Genomic DNA, 14025 nt, shown 5'->3' on the forward strand with positions numbered 1-14025 from the left:
TTGTACTTAGAAACAACGAACAGTTGACCGGCGAGTGCGATTCGTTGCGAGATCGTCGCACCGATCAACGGCTGCTTTCAAATCGCAAGCATTTTTGTTCTTATCGCGAGCGACCGGGGGACCGTGGTCGTCTGTCTAATCAACCACCGCTTGCCGAAAAGCACGGTCGTTTCTCTGTAATTCGCGCTCAGGTGGCGCACAAAAATCGACTATTTCGGAAGAGAAGTTACGATTTATTCGAGCCTTGCGGCTCGTTTTTATTGTAACCGAGTGTCGATAGATTGTCAAGATCCCAGGTTGTCCATTTTTTTGGTGCGCAGTCTGGGCGCGAATTAGGTTTACACGTTTTTCGATGTTTTACGGTTTATTCTCTTTACTTGTTTCATTATGCGTGAATTTTATTGAAACTTCTTACGCGTTGGACGCGAATGATTCTTGCCGCGTTTCCGGTAAGAAGCAATGCGCATTCCGGCAAGAATAATCTGCTTCTAGAACCAATTGTTGGTAATTTTAGCTTGTTCTCTGTACGATGCAGATCTAAAATCTAAAGAATCTAAAATCTAAAATCTAAAATCTAAAATCTAAAATCTAAAATCTAAAATCTAAAATCTAAAATCTAAAATCTAAAATCTAAAATCTAAAATCTAAAATCTAAAATCTAAAATCTAAAATCTAAAATCTAAAATCTAAAATCTAAAATCTAAAATCTAAAATCTAAAATCTAAAATCTAAAATCTAAAATCTAAAATCTAAAATCTAAAATCTAAAATCTAAAATCTAAAATCTAAAATCTAAAATCTAAAATCTAAAATCTAAAATCTAAAATCTAAAATCTAAAATCTAAAATCTAAAATCTAAAATCTAAAATCTAAAATCTAAAATCTAAAATCTAAAATCTAAAATCTAAAATCTAAAATCTAAAATCTAAAATCTAAAATCTAAAAACTAAAATCTAAAATCTAAAATCTAAAATCTAAAATCTAAAATCTAAAATCTAAAATCTAAAATCTAAAATCTAAAATCTAAAATCTAAAATCTAAAATCTAAAATCTAAAATCTAAAATCTAAAATCTAAAATCTAAAATCTAAAATCTAAAATCTAAAATCTAAAATCTAAAATCTAAAATCTAAAATCTAAAATCTAAAATCTAAAATCTAAAATCTAAAATCTAAAATCTAAAATCTAAAATCTAAAATCTAAAATCTAAAATCTGAATCTGAATCAGTAATGCGGTAATCAAACTGGGTAACGGATAACGGGTAACGGATAACGGGTAACGGAGTAACGTGTGTCTGGTAACGGTGTAACGAGGGAACGGATAACTGCAAACGAGTCACTGGTAACGGGTAACGGGGTAACGGGTAACGGAGAAACGGGGTAACGGATGACGGGTCGCTGGTAACGGCGTAACGGATAACGGGGGAACGGGTAACGGATAACCGATAATAGATAATATATAATAGACAATATGGATAATGGATAAGGAATAATGGATAATGGATTATACATAATGGGTAATGGATAACGCGTAATCGATAGTAGATAATGGAAGATGAAGAATGGATAATGGATAATTGAGAATAGGCAATAGATTTACAATACAATTGATGATATAATAATGGTATTTTGTAATATAAGCCTTTAAACGCAAGATAAAAATTTTTGACGACCAGACCATCGATGATTTTTGTCGATAAAAGTCAAACATTCGCCACGACATTGTACTTACCTACCTGTGTCGAATGATGCTGAAAAAAGATGCTGATTTAAGTAAACTTACTCGATAATTATAAATGGTCGATAAAATAGAAAACATTAATTACCCACATGTGCAACTAGTCCAGCGACAGTGGCGTTCCTTGTAGCGAAATCTTGATGATGTAAGCAAGGTACGTACAACGCCAATCAACATAGCTGAAAAATGCTTATGGCTCTAGACTCCATAGCGAGATGATAAAGGCAGAAGACACAGTTACCGACAATTTGAGACGGAAACATGGGTTTATAGTACGAATGTCGAATTGGGATTTTGTCTTTCTTTGTAAGAGAAGCCACTGTCGCCTGCATACGCGAAATGCAAGGATAGCGACAAACATTAAAGGGCTTGACTCCTTAGCGAGGTGGTAAAGGTAGAGGATGTAGTTACCGACAATTTGAGACGGAAACATGGGTTTATAGTACGAATCTCGAACTGTGTTCATTCATTTTGAAGAATAATCTGAAACCAATAACCCTTTTCAATTAGGATTTTCAGATTCTTTATTCTCAGGTTAATACTACAGAGGTAGTACATTATTGTGTATATTATCATGATTATGTAAATTATAATGTATACGTATTGTTAATTGGTCACTGTACTGGCTGCCGTAGTAATAGTAGTTGTTTAAATATTTATTCGTGTATTATTCCCCATCTGCTTACAGTTTATGTATTTATTTGTATCTGAATCGAGTTTCTTTTTCATTGGTTATAGAAAATTCCGGTGGCTCCATCTCGTATTTATAAAACAGTTACACATCTCTAGATAATACCATTTATGTAACGTAATCTGTACAGCAAATGTCAACCTGCCGAATCTGTAAAGTTACACGACTCTCCTAACCCCTTAGTATGTCAAAATTATGGCATAAAACAATAAATCAAAGGCACAGATTTATTCAGATGATAACGTCGCAAAATATAATAATAATGTAGATAATATCGGTGCAACAGATTCTATTGAACAATTTTATTCCCTTGGTTTATTGTATTATACCTTTATTTTGCTGTAATTAATGTTTTAATGCGACTCTTTATTCTACGAGTGTCAATGGTTAAAAGTGGTGCGTCTTTTGTAATATGGTTATTAATTACCGACAGTCGGTATCGGTTAACAGTTTGAGCATTTTGCCACTACATCGGTTGGCATTGTATAGACCCCGAAGATGAACTTCGAGATTTTACCGCAAGAAGCGCCACTTTACATAAGGGCGCCATTTTTAAATTTGCATACTCGCTCATACAAATAGACTTCTTTGCTACGTTCGAAATTTGAGCGATTATGTGGTATTGCAAATTAGAAAACATCGGCAGTAGAAATTCTGTTTATTTGTTTCTGATCATTTACGCTGGCGCGGTACTTTCGCTCGGCACCGGACAGTGTAATACAAGGAAAGATTAATAGCAATGGTCTCGTGGTGTTACATGAGTAAAAATACAGACGATAGTAAAATTAATAAAATTAGTATGCTTTTTTATAGTGACTGTATTTATATCGATAAGTGATATTAAAAATATATATGTATAAACACATGTATATATATATTTCGTGTAATCTAGCGTTCACCGAATAAAATGGTCTCGAAAGAACGACAATCGCGCTACAATATACACATATATACGTATTTCTAACAACTGATAATCGGGATTGGCCTTGTTAAAAACTATAAAAAACAGTAACAACAACGACGACGTTCTCGTCCGTGGCCGCCGTGATGGTAAAACGGTGCCACACGTTTTCAGCGCGACGTAAATTTTCCTTCCCGATAACAATTTTCATCGATCTCAACTAAGCAATGGATGAGAAAACCACTCGATTAGCTAGTGGGTAAACCATAAATGAGTTTGCCAGCGATGCGAGAGTACAGTCAGGTTATTACACATCAAGTACCCAATTTTTTTTTTTACGTCAATGTTATAAAGTTGGAAAATTCTTACAACTTCCTAAACGTATTATGCACCATCTTAAAGCACAGTATCTGTTCCTAAAACTTCAATGTCAATTTTTTAGTATCTCAGGAAGTATCGATTTTGTATAGTCGACTGCAACGAGTTTACCCCAAATATTCATATCTGCTCCATCAATGTTAATTGTCATTATTTAATATTGTACATTTGACGAATTTACAGGGCAAAATTTGGTCTGAAATTATTGCTGAAAATTGGACATGTGAAACAACTTCACTCAATGGGTAGAATGCAGATCTGTAAATTTGGAGTAATTTGCACAGCACTCTATTTTCGCAGGAACCCTTATTTTTCAAATGTGCTTGTACATAATATTTACGGAAATATTGTTAGCAAAGAACACGATTAAGAAGTGTGTAAAGATCCACAGTTCAATCGCGCCGAACGTACTTCGAAATTGCCTAAATGAAATCTAACGAGGACCGTTTTCCATCGGCAGTCACCTAACAACTAGATCTCTCTAAAAAATGCATTGGCACTTTCTCGCGTGATCAATGGACCATCGAATCGCCCTGTTCTCGAACCGAAACGGCGTGTGCGGGTTTTATTAACAGACAATAATGTCTCTGGACCATGTTTACATCTCGTAGATCTTTATCTACAAAATAAGATCCGTCATTTCAACATTGGAACTATCAAACCAGTCTACCAAGCATCAGATTTCTATTTTTCACAAAATACAATTGCAAAATTCTTCAAATATATTTCCCCGCCATCTTGGAAACTTTTACGTTTATAAGTCGCTGTAGAACTTGACAATAGCGCAATCGCTAATATAAATTCACAGGTGTTCTTAATAATTCTAAATAAAACTTCAAATAAAATAAACTATCCACTATTTAGTATAAAATAAAATTTTACCCATCCCTCATTTATGGTCTTATAATATATGCAAATGATTTGTGGATTTATTTTACACTGACTTATATAATAAGAAAATTATTTCAAAGACATGTGAAATTCATTTTTTACACCTAACGTATCGTTTGCGATCGTTTAGATTGGTTGATAGTTTCAGCGTCAAACGCAGGCAACACAGAGTGATCATGATTAGACTGTGGCTTTTACAAATAGAACAAATATTATCAAAAACTTTACTAACGTCCCACTTCGTCCCACTCTTTACTAAACGACTAAATGAATAATTAATGCGTACACAATTTCCAGAAATTTACCACGTAAAATATTATCGAAAACGTCAATTCCGACGGAAAAGGAGACTGAAGAAATTGTTATTTTCACAAAATTCATGGAATTCCACAGCATAATCGTGACGTCTTGATACTGCATATTTTTTCATCGTTGAGACTTTACGGTCCTTTAAACGAGCTCCCGATCCAAGAGGGTCCCGAACAGGTCCGGTTGCACCTGTAGTAGCCCGCTACTCGTTAAACTCGGATCGTAATCAAAGTTTTCAAAGTTGATCATCGTCGAAGACGGCGAGACCAACGATCCTTCGCTGATGAACGTGCCGGAGAGTCGTTTGCTCGAGTCCGGGCTCAGCTGATCGTACGATCCTGTTGATCCTCCGGATGCAGGACACTGAGGCACCATTTGGTTATCCAGGTTGACGGACAACGGTGTTGTCAAGCTCTTTGAGAGCGAGGTGGGCACGTTACGAGATTCCATCAGGTTCTCCTGCAATATGTTATACAAATTATTATGCTGATGACAGTATTAAATATTAACAAATTGGGACAATAACAATTCAGTGCGACTATAAAAGCTGTACAAATATATAATAATAATAATAATATATAATAATATAATATATATTATATATATTATATTATTATCTATTATATAATTATTATATATTATTATTATATATTATATATCTAATATATATAATATAATATATAATAATAAAAACGATTTCATTCCCACTACCGCGTTCTGATCGGTACCACGTGAGCAACGAATCGTCCTGGTTGTTTCTTTATTATTATAATACGGACAAGAGCTAAAACTAAATAAATAATTTTCGCTGCGAACGAAACCTTCGTCGAGCATATCGGATTCCTCGTACATTTATCGATCGATGCTATGATTCTAGCAAATCGGTAATTCTAGTATTAATGAAATCGATTGAAATGCCACTCGAGCATGCTGCGTTTCGTCCAAATAGCAGGAAAAGTGGGAGACTGTTAAAATGAAAAACAGTATCTAATCACGTACCGCTGCAGTCGCATCTTCCTCGACACACAAAAACAAGGCCATGTTCGTCGATGTTTTTATTACATAATTCTACGCAAACTACAATCAATAAAACTTATCATTTTTAAATACTCAAGAACGCGCTATCTGTATAGAAAGACTCGCGGAAGCCACGAAACCCCACAAATAAACGTCCCTATCTCATGATGTACTACTGTTTTGTCATAACAAACAATTAAAAAAATCTCGTGCATTTTATATGTATATATCACTCAATAATAACTGATCAAAACTATCTTCGAACATAATATATTGAACTATAAAAGAACATAAAAAGCAATGGGGATCGCGAGACGGTCGATAACGATCAAAGCTCTTTTACAGCCGGCTATAAATTCTGCATCAAACGCTACTCTATACGAATCCTCTCGGACACCAAAGAACGAGGCTAGAGATCCTCGCGAACAGCAACAAAACGCAAACAGATGGAGCAGTAGGGATGAGAGAGAGGAGGAAACGAAACGCAGCAGTACAGGTGGTTCGATGTTCAATGTTCAATGTATTTCTTCCTTTTCGTCTTGACAATCTTCAATCAACAATTCCATATACTTTGCAAGTAGAGAATACATAACGTGACTCTAAGGGTCGCGGTGGTACCGACGACCATGCCGACGTACTCGACGAAACATCTCGTCCCTGAATCGCGGGGACCACGGTCGCTCGATCATGCTCGTCCACACGTTTGCTCCGTCGCCGGAGAAACCATAAAGAAACAATCGTCCCAGGACCCAGCGACCGGGGGTTCAAGAGTTCACCGTTCCTCGAGCATCTGCGCAAGCACATCCGGAGCGGACCAAGCGCGCGCGACCTAATTTAGAAACGCGACGACAATGGCGACCGGCCTCTTCGCCGTTACGGTTCGCGCGTCGATCAGGGTATAAAATCCAGCGAAACGTTCAACGTTCGTTTACAATGCACCGCGACGTCGAGACGCAGATCGACTGTGTCCGCCAGCCGATCGACCAGCATTCGTTCTGAACAGTTACAGAAGACATGGACACAAAGAGAGATAGACAAAGAAAGAGAGAGAGAGAGAGAGAAAGAGAAAAAGAGAGAGAGAGACAGAGATTGAGAAAGAAAGTCAGAGAGGCGATCCACCGGTCCGTTCCGGTTCACGTGCTCGCGATGCTCTTCGACGGCTTCGGTTTCGCGAAGCACACGTATCCCGCACTCACGTCGCAGCCGGACACCAGAAGGTTCATCAGCACGCTGTTGCAACCGGCAACCGAGGTCCGCTCTGAGCCGCTCTGAGTCCCGTCCCCGCCTCCCCCGCCCTCGCATCCGCCGCCCCCGCTGTCCCCTTCGCTGTCGTTCATCCCCAGGCTCCTAACGTCGTTCCTGCGAGGACCGCCCGTGAAACAGTCACCCTGGTAGACGCCGTTGCTCCTTTGCACCGTCTGCTGGGACACCAGCCGGCGCAGCAGCTGGCTGCCGCCCATGCCCACCGGCTTCCTAAGCATGGACGGCTGTTGTTTCCCGAGCAAATGGTCCTCCAGCACTAGAGGACCGCCCCGGCGACTGGACTCGTCGCATTTGATACGCTTGTTCTCGGTCCCCGTGTCCAACGAGGCTGTGTGGATGCGTTTGTTGGGTCTGTCCAGCTTCGCGGCCCAATGGCTGACATCCAAGCCAGTATCTGTGGAAACGAGGACGGTCAGAGGACTTTGCAAAAATGCTGTGAACAATCGAACAGCGGATCACTCACGTTTCCTCGGGATTTGACCCAGCACCTGCACCGGGTTCACCAGGCCGCCCCCGTGGTCATTGTACTTTCTGGAGACCACTTGGTCTGTCTTCAGCAGCTGAGCCAGACTCGAGTCCGTCATCCTTTGGTCCTTCTCGTCCAGCATCCTAGAAGCACAATCATTGGTAACTTGGATTTCTTCGGGGAACGAAGACACGCGTCTTCCAAGCTTTTGTCTGGCCTATTCTTAACAAAGAAGCTTTTAATCGAGAAACTAGTTTGCAATCGACAAATCTCGCTTAACGCGGGTACCGTTCAGGTACCGGATCAGTACCATTTTGGACAGCTTTTCTCCGTGGTCTGCGGCGGACTCCACATGACCATGTCGTCACTGATCAGTAGGTCCAACGCTTCGTCTTGGTCCGACATAGGTATATAGGGAGCTCTCAGTGCCAATTCATCGTCTGCTATACTGTCGCTCAGGCCCAGCATCAGCATCTCGTCTTCGGACAAACCTTCGGCACCGCTGCCTCCGGTTGGGCTGCCCAGGGAGTCTATGCTTCTCTCTGGACTCTGCGAAACGAGAATCATATTCAAAGTTGTAGAGCAGAGTAGATAGAGTAGATAGGCTAGTAGAGTGAAAATAATAATAATAATATAATACTATAATAATAATAATATTAAAATAGTAGTAGTTAGAGAGTAGTAGAGTTAAAATAATAATAATAATATAATAATAATAATAATAATATTAAAATAGTAGTAGTTAGAGAGTAGTAGAGTTAAAATAATAATAATAATATAATAATAATAATAATAATATTAAAATAGTAGTAGATAGAGTAGTAGAGTTAATCCATTATCATCTTTTGAACTGCTTGATTCAAGGTGGCTCAGCTAGGCTCGGCATCGTCTAGACACTTTTTGTCATCTACGATGCATTTCTGGTTGCTGGTTCAATGGAAGATTGTAATCGACTGAATCGCCAAGCGACTAGCTCAGCCAGCAACAGCAAGAACAGCCCCGAAGCAGTTCAGGGAACACCTACTTGTCTGTATTTGACGAGGGACGGTGACACGGAGTTAGGGTCGATGCTGCACGGGCTGCTCGGCGAGTCGCCGTACATGAAGGGATCGCTGTCGGCCAAAGACTCGCCCAAGCCCTTGTTCCTGGTGTCGCTCAGATCGGTGTCCTTGAGGGGATCACCGAAGTCCGTGGAGCGTAGTTCCGTGGCCAGGCCGGCTCCCGGGCTGAGCAGGGGACAATAGTTGTCGTTGCTGAGGATGAACTCGTCGAGCATGTCGGTGAGGAATGGCGTGTCCTCCAGAGGGACGCAGACGTCGCCAGGCGTGGGCGCCAGATGCGTCAGGTCCTCCGGCTCGTCCTTCAACACTGCAACAGAAAATCGCACACGCGTCGCGGTCAGCGAATTCGATCGAGCGCCGCGCCGCGCGTTCGGTCTCTCCGCTCTTTCGGAGCCGATAAATTATGTCAGCGCCGCTCCCATCGCGAGACACCGAGATGTACCGAGAGAGACTATTCTTCCTCCTCGTCCCCGTCCCGCTGCCCCTCTTCCTCGAGTCGCCCGAAGACGTTATCGCGATCGAGTCACGTGTCGCGGCTTCTTCCGCTCGCCGTGCTATAACGATCTTGCGTGCATCATCGAGGAAAAAAGGAAGCCGCCGCCGTCGCGGTCGGGTTCGGAGAAGAAGATTAGCCGTGACTGTCGAGGCTAATTATGGGAAATCGATGGCTGGATATCGGTGGGAATTACTGGATGCGGTGGAGCCAACGCGTGGCTGGGGTTACGGTGCGTTGCACGTACTTTTTCCTCGAACTTTCTTCGTCGAGGATGGATCATCGAATTTCGTCGTTTTTAGGAAATAATCGGTCGGGGGTCGATGACAAAGGTTGACCCCCTTCGCAGTCGGGTGCTGACTTTAAGGCTGCTCGTTAAAAGCTGCCGCGTCGCGTTACAAAATAATTTTAACACATTGTTGGCCGGCAATTTTACAACGTCCGGGCGTAACAACACCGGTGAACTCGTGATCGATCATCGACGCGTTAACATTATCTCAAATCGGTTTATATATAAAATCTGCTAAAAGCGTAACTGTTGCATAAGTCGCAAAATGCAATTTCGAAGTGTACAAAGTGCATTGAATTATGTAACATGGAAACACTAATAGTGTCAAGAAAACTGTTTCGAATTTTCGTGTTAAAATGTCTCCGACTGCGAGGGGTCGATAAATGCTCGAAAAGACACCCACTGGTAAGGCCTGGTTGATCCTCGCTGAACGTCAAGAAGCCCTTGTTCATGTCCTCGGTACGAGGCGCGAATATGCTCGCTGTTGCAGTCTGCGGCGGTGGTCTGCACGTGATCTGTTCCTGCTGTTGCTGTTGCTGCTGCTGTTGTTGCGGGGAGATCGGCACGAACAGCTGCCTGGTGACCGTCTTGGCCTTCGGATTGTACTCCAATGCCGGCTTGCCCTGAAACGATCGACGATCATGAGCGAACCTGCTTTGCGTCGTGAGATAAGAAATTTTCCGCGTGAAATGTTCGATTAGACGAAACTCTAAAGCAGATTAAACCTTTCGCTTCGACGTGAAACAGAGGTCATCGCGATCGGGAAAGAAGTTCCCGGGATCAAAATTCTTGACGCTGAACCAACCAACCGAGTGCTAGAAGCGACTTCGCGTGTACAGACCACTAAGAACGACAAAGTTAAAAATTTATTTAGAAATTCATCCGAGAACTTTTATACTTTCAACAATTCCAGCGCGCGTAAAATGCAATCTCGATTGAAATCATTTGGACAGAAATGAACGGAGTTCCCGAAATTTAGATCTTCGCGTCTCAAAAAACAAATTCGAAAGCATCGATGCGATGACTAAAACTCCTCCTCGTTTCGCTCGATCTGCGCCCCTCTCAATTTTGATCGAAATCAAATGATCCCAAACCGGGAAAATTCATCGGGCTAATTTTGAATCTTGAAGTTGCATTGGCTGCAGAGGCTAACGAAACGGATCGGAACCGGGCTGAATCGGCGAAGAATAGCGATCGATACCTGAAAGATGAAGGGGCGAGCAGCCCGCAGCTTCCGTTTCGGCTCGTCGTTCTCCTTGAGCGACTCCTCGAGCGAGTCCTTGAGCGCTTGCACGCCGACGAACGATTTCTCTGCGTCGCGGACCGGTCTCGGGAAGGTGTTATCCTTCCGCGAGCCGTCCTGGAGCCCAGCCGGCTCCTTTTTCGGTTTCGGTACCGCGGCACGGAACGTCGAGGTCGTCACTGCCAAAGGTTTCACCGGATCGACGATCGCGGCGATCGGTTCCTCTTTCTGGGCAGCCTCGCCGCAAGACTTGAACTCGCTCTTCGCCGGCTCGATCGCTGCTCGTTCCTCAAGGTCTTCGCTTCCGGTGCTTCCGGTGTCTCCAGTACCGCCGGTCACCTGCACCTGCAGCCGAAGCTTCGTCGCAGCCGGCTGCTGAGAAGCCGATTGCTGTTGTTGTTGTTGTTGCTCTTTCTCGGCGGTCTCGTTGATGCTGCTCGAGACCAGCTTCTCCGACTTCACGAGGCTCGGCTCGGTGTCACGGGCTGCCTGTTGACGCACGCTGTACACCTCATCCTCGCGCTCCACCCCGCTGCAATCAGAAATCCTACCTGGTGCAACGGATCCCGTCACCGCGACTCATCCACACTCGCTCTCCGCTTTCACTCGTTATTCTATCCAGCTTCCGCTCGGTGATTTCGTCGAGCGGATTTAGGAAAGAGTGTCTCGACTTAAATCTCTGTTACTCGGTTTCGCCAGCGTGACACCACCCGGATCCTATCTTGTTTGTCTTTTTGTTCTGACTGACTGTGACTTAACTTAATCTTGTTTCGCTCTTCTACCTTTGAAAAGTATGGTACGGTGATGTCTCCCTAACTGACGCTCAGATTGTGCAAAAAAATGCACAATTTGGGACGAGGAGATGATACGATTATTCGAGTCTTGCAGCTTTGCAGCTCGTTTTTATAGTTGTTGAGAATTCGTGACTATACAAATGAACCACAAGGATCGAACAATCGTCTCCCTTCTCCCTAAATCGTCCATTTCTGTGGACAATCTAAGCGTCAATTAGAGAGAGATTACTGTATCTATTTAACTCCGTACAATATAAACTCTTCTCAACGCTAAGATTTACGAAACCCGTGAAAACGACGGGTCACTAATTTTGTTAATTTACGATTATTCGTATCGTAGAGATACGTTTGTGAGTTGTTTATTCAATTTATATGTTACTTACGGCAAATGTTACGATAACACTTGTTAAGAATCAGAATAAATGTTTCGTTGTTATTTTTGTAAACTAATATAAAAAGGTTGTTTTTTTTGTGTGCTCCGTAAATCTAGCGTTAAAATGTGTCTTAATTTTTAACTTTGTATAATATTCATTTCTTAAAATTTGCCCTAACCGAACCCTGTCTTAATTTTCTTTATTTTAGAGTGTCCGTACAATACATTCCCCTTAAAATGTGTCTCTACTCAACTCTGTATAGTAATTTCTTCCTGATTCGCGCTCAGATTGCAGACAAAAAATGGACGATCTGGGAAGTGGGGACACGATTGTTCTAGTCTTGCTTCTCGTTTCTATGGTTGTTGACAATCGGTAACTATAAAAACGAGCCGCAAGGCTCAAATAATCGTATCTTCCCAAATTGTCCATTTTTGTGGGCAATCTGAGCGCGAATTAGGGAGAATTCTAGAGACTTAGGGAGAATCAGGGAGAATCAGGGTCGAATAAGTGAGAATTAGGGAGAATTAGTATTACGCTCTCTTTTTAAAATAAATATTCTTCATTCTGCTCCCATCCTTCTTTTTCAAAGTTGTATCCTAACGCAACATCGATCTGTTCTCTTCGTCTTACTGTCTTGGTACGACTCGAATGCTTACAATTTTACATTCCTGATAATCTTAGACCGTTTCTATGATCTCTTAACAATTTCTACAGAGTTTCGCTGCCGCGAATCTCCATTTCTCAACACCCACTCGAATGAAAACAGCACCCATTTCAGAGACACTCTAACGATAATAGAAGCACCGGAAACGATTCTCCACGACCCTGAAAATGTTCGTGCATCTACAGTAAAATCTCCGAAATTGTCCCTCAGCTCGTAAAACAAAAATGGACAATTTTGAAAGAGGAGATACGATTACACAAAAGCCTCGCGGCTCGATGTTACGGTTGTTGGCAATCGAAGAGGCGCGATCAGAGTTCCAGTTATTAGAACTTTGACATCGGCGCGAGAGGGCATTCGTTACTATATTTTCATAATCCAACGCGTGAACGCCAATACGAGATAATAATCGCGGACAGAGTTTTATTCGAGTCAATGGTGTATATTTGCATTGAAAACGAGGAAGATGTATCGATTTACTATGGCAGACGAACCATGTCAAAGTGTGTATCGAACCGCCGACGACGTTTATAGCCTACCAGAACGTACAAAATCAATGAAAACAAACGTTTCTACGAAACGTGCAGAGCAAGCGAACAAGAGGAAAAGACTTTCAGCGGAACGGGAAACGAACCTTCCAAAAATGCATATTTTCATAAGCGGATGCGGTATTCTTGCTATTACACAGATAGTCGTGCATGAATTTGACTGTCTTTATGCAAAATACGAAACGTTTTCTTAGATAGTAGCTCCAATTAGTCGAAACATGAATTAGTTTCAATGCCGATCCGTTACGAAGAGACAAATGACCGCTCGGCTTTCGTTTGTTTCAAGCTTTACCAAACCTGCGTAGGAAAACAGAAATTCGTATGATCTGCGAGCTAATAACAAACAGTTAAATATATCAGACTGGTGCATATGAAACGTCGGTATTTTTTTTAATATGCGAAAGAACCCGTACACAGTCTTGCTGTGCATTGCCGGCGTGATATTTTGAAAAAAAAAGCTTCTTTAAAAGCTACGATGTTTTTACTATTCGTCAAGCTAACAGTTCAACACGCGATACAGAGTAATTTCTCTCTAATTGACGCTCAGATCGCGCACAAAAATGGACAATTTGGGAAGAGCAGACACGATTATTCGAGCCTTGCGATTTGTTTTCGTAGTGACCAATCGTCGACGACTATAAAAAGACGAGCTACAAGGCACGAATAATCGTATCTCCTCTTCCCGAATTGTCCATTTTCGTGCGCAATCTGAGCGCGAATTGGGGAGAAATTACTGTATTCCTTTTTGTCCATCATAGACGACTAAACATGCTTTAATTGGGGAGCAAAAACAGAAGCGCGTGTTTACTCGCCTGCGGCACCGCACGAACGGTGTGTCGCGGCATAACACGGCAAAAAAGAAAATACAGTAATTTCTCCCCAATTCGCGCTCAGATTGCATATAAAAATG

At 41.8% G+C, this 14025-nt stretch overlaps 1 protein-coding gene across 3 annotated transcripts in view; it reads right to left on the minus strand.

Moving 5' to 3' along the window:
• Nucleotides 1-3068: 3068 nt before the first annotated feature.
• sima (HIF-1 transcription factor component sima) overlaps nt 3069-14025 on the minus strand; it is an 84203-nt gene continuing 73246 nt past the window's right edge. For all 3 annotated transcript variants that reach the window (XM_076524217.1, XM_033465329.2, XM_033465330.2), the window contains 7 exons: nt 10697-11270; nt 9899-10118; nt 8677-9020; nt 7963-8201; nt 7650-7795; nt 7120-7580; nt 3069-5365 (listed from right to left, as the gene is read on the minus strand). In XM_076524217.1, the coding sequence (XP_076380332.1) occupies nt 5048-5365; nt 7120-7580; nt 7650-7795; nt 7963-8201; nt 8677-9020; nt 9899-10118; nt 10697-11270 (2302 nt within the window). In that variant the 3' untranslated portion in view covers nt 3069-5047. The remainder of the gene's footprint in view (nt 5366-7119; nt 7581-7649; nt 7796-7962; nt 8202-8676; nt 9021-9898; nt 10119-10696; nt 11271-14025) is intronic.

This window comes from Megalopta genalis, chromosome 8 (assembly GCF_051020955.1).
Source record: "Megalopta genalis isolate 19385.01 chromosome 8, iyMegGena1_principal, whole genome shotgun sequence".
NCBI lineage: Eukaryota > Metazoa > Arthropoda > Insecta > Hymenoptera > Halictidae > Megalopta > Megalopta genalis.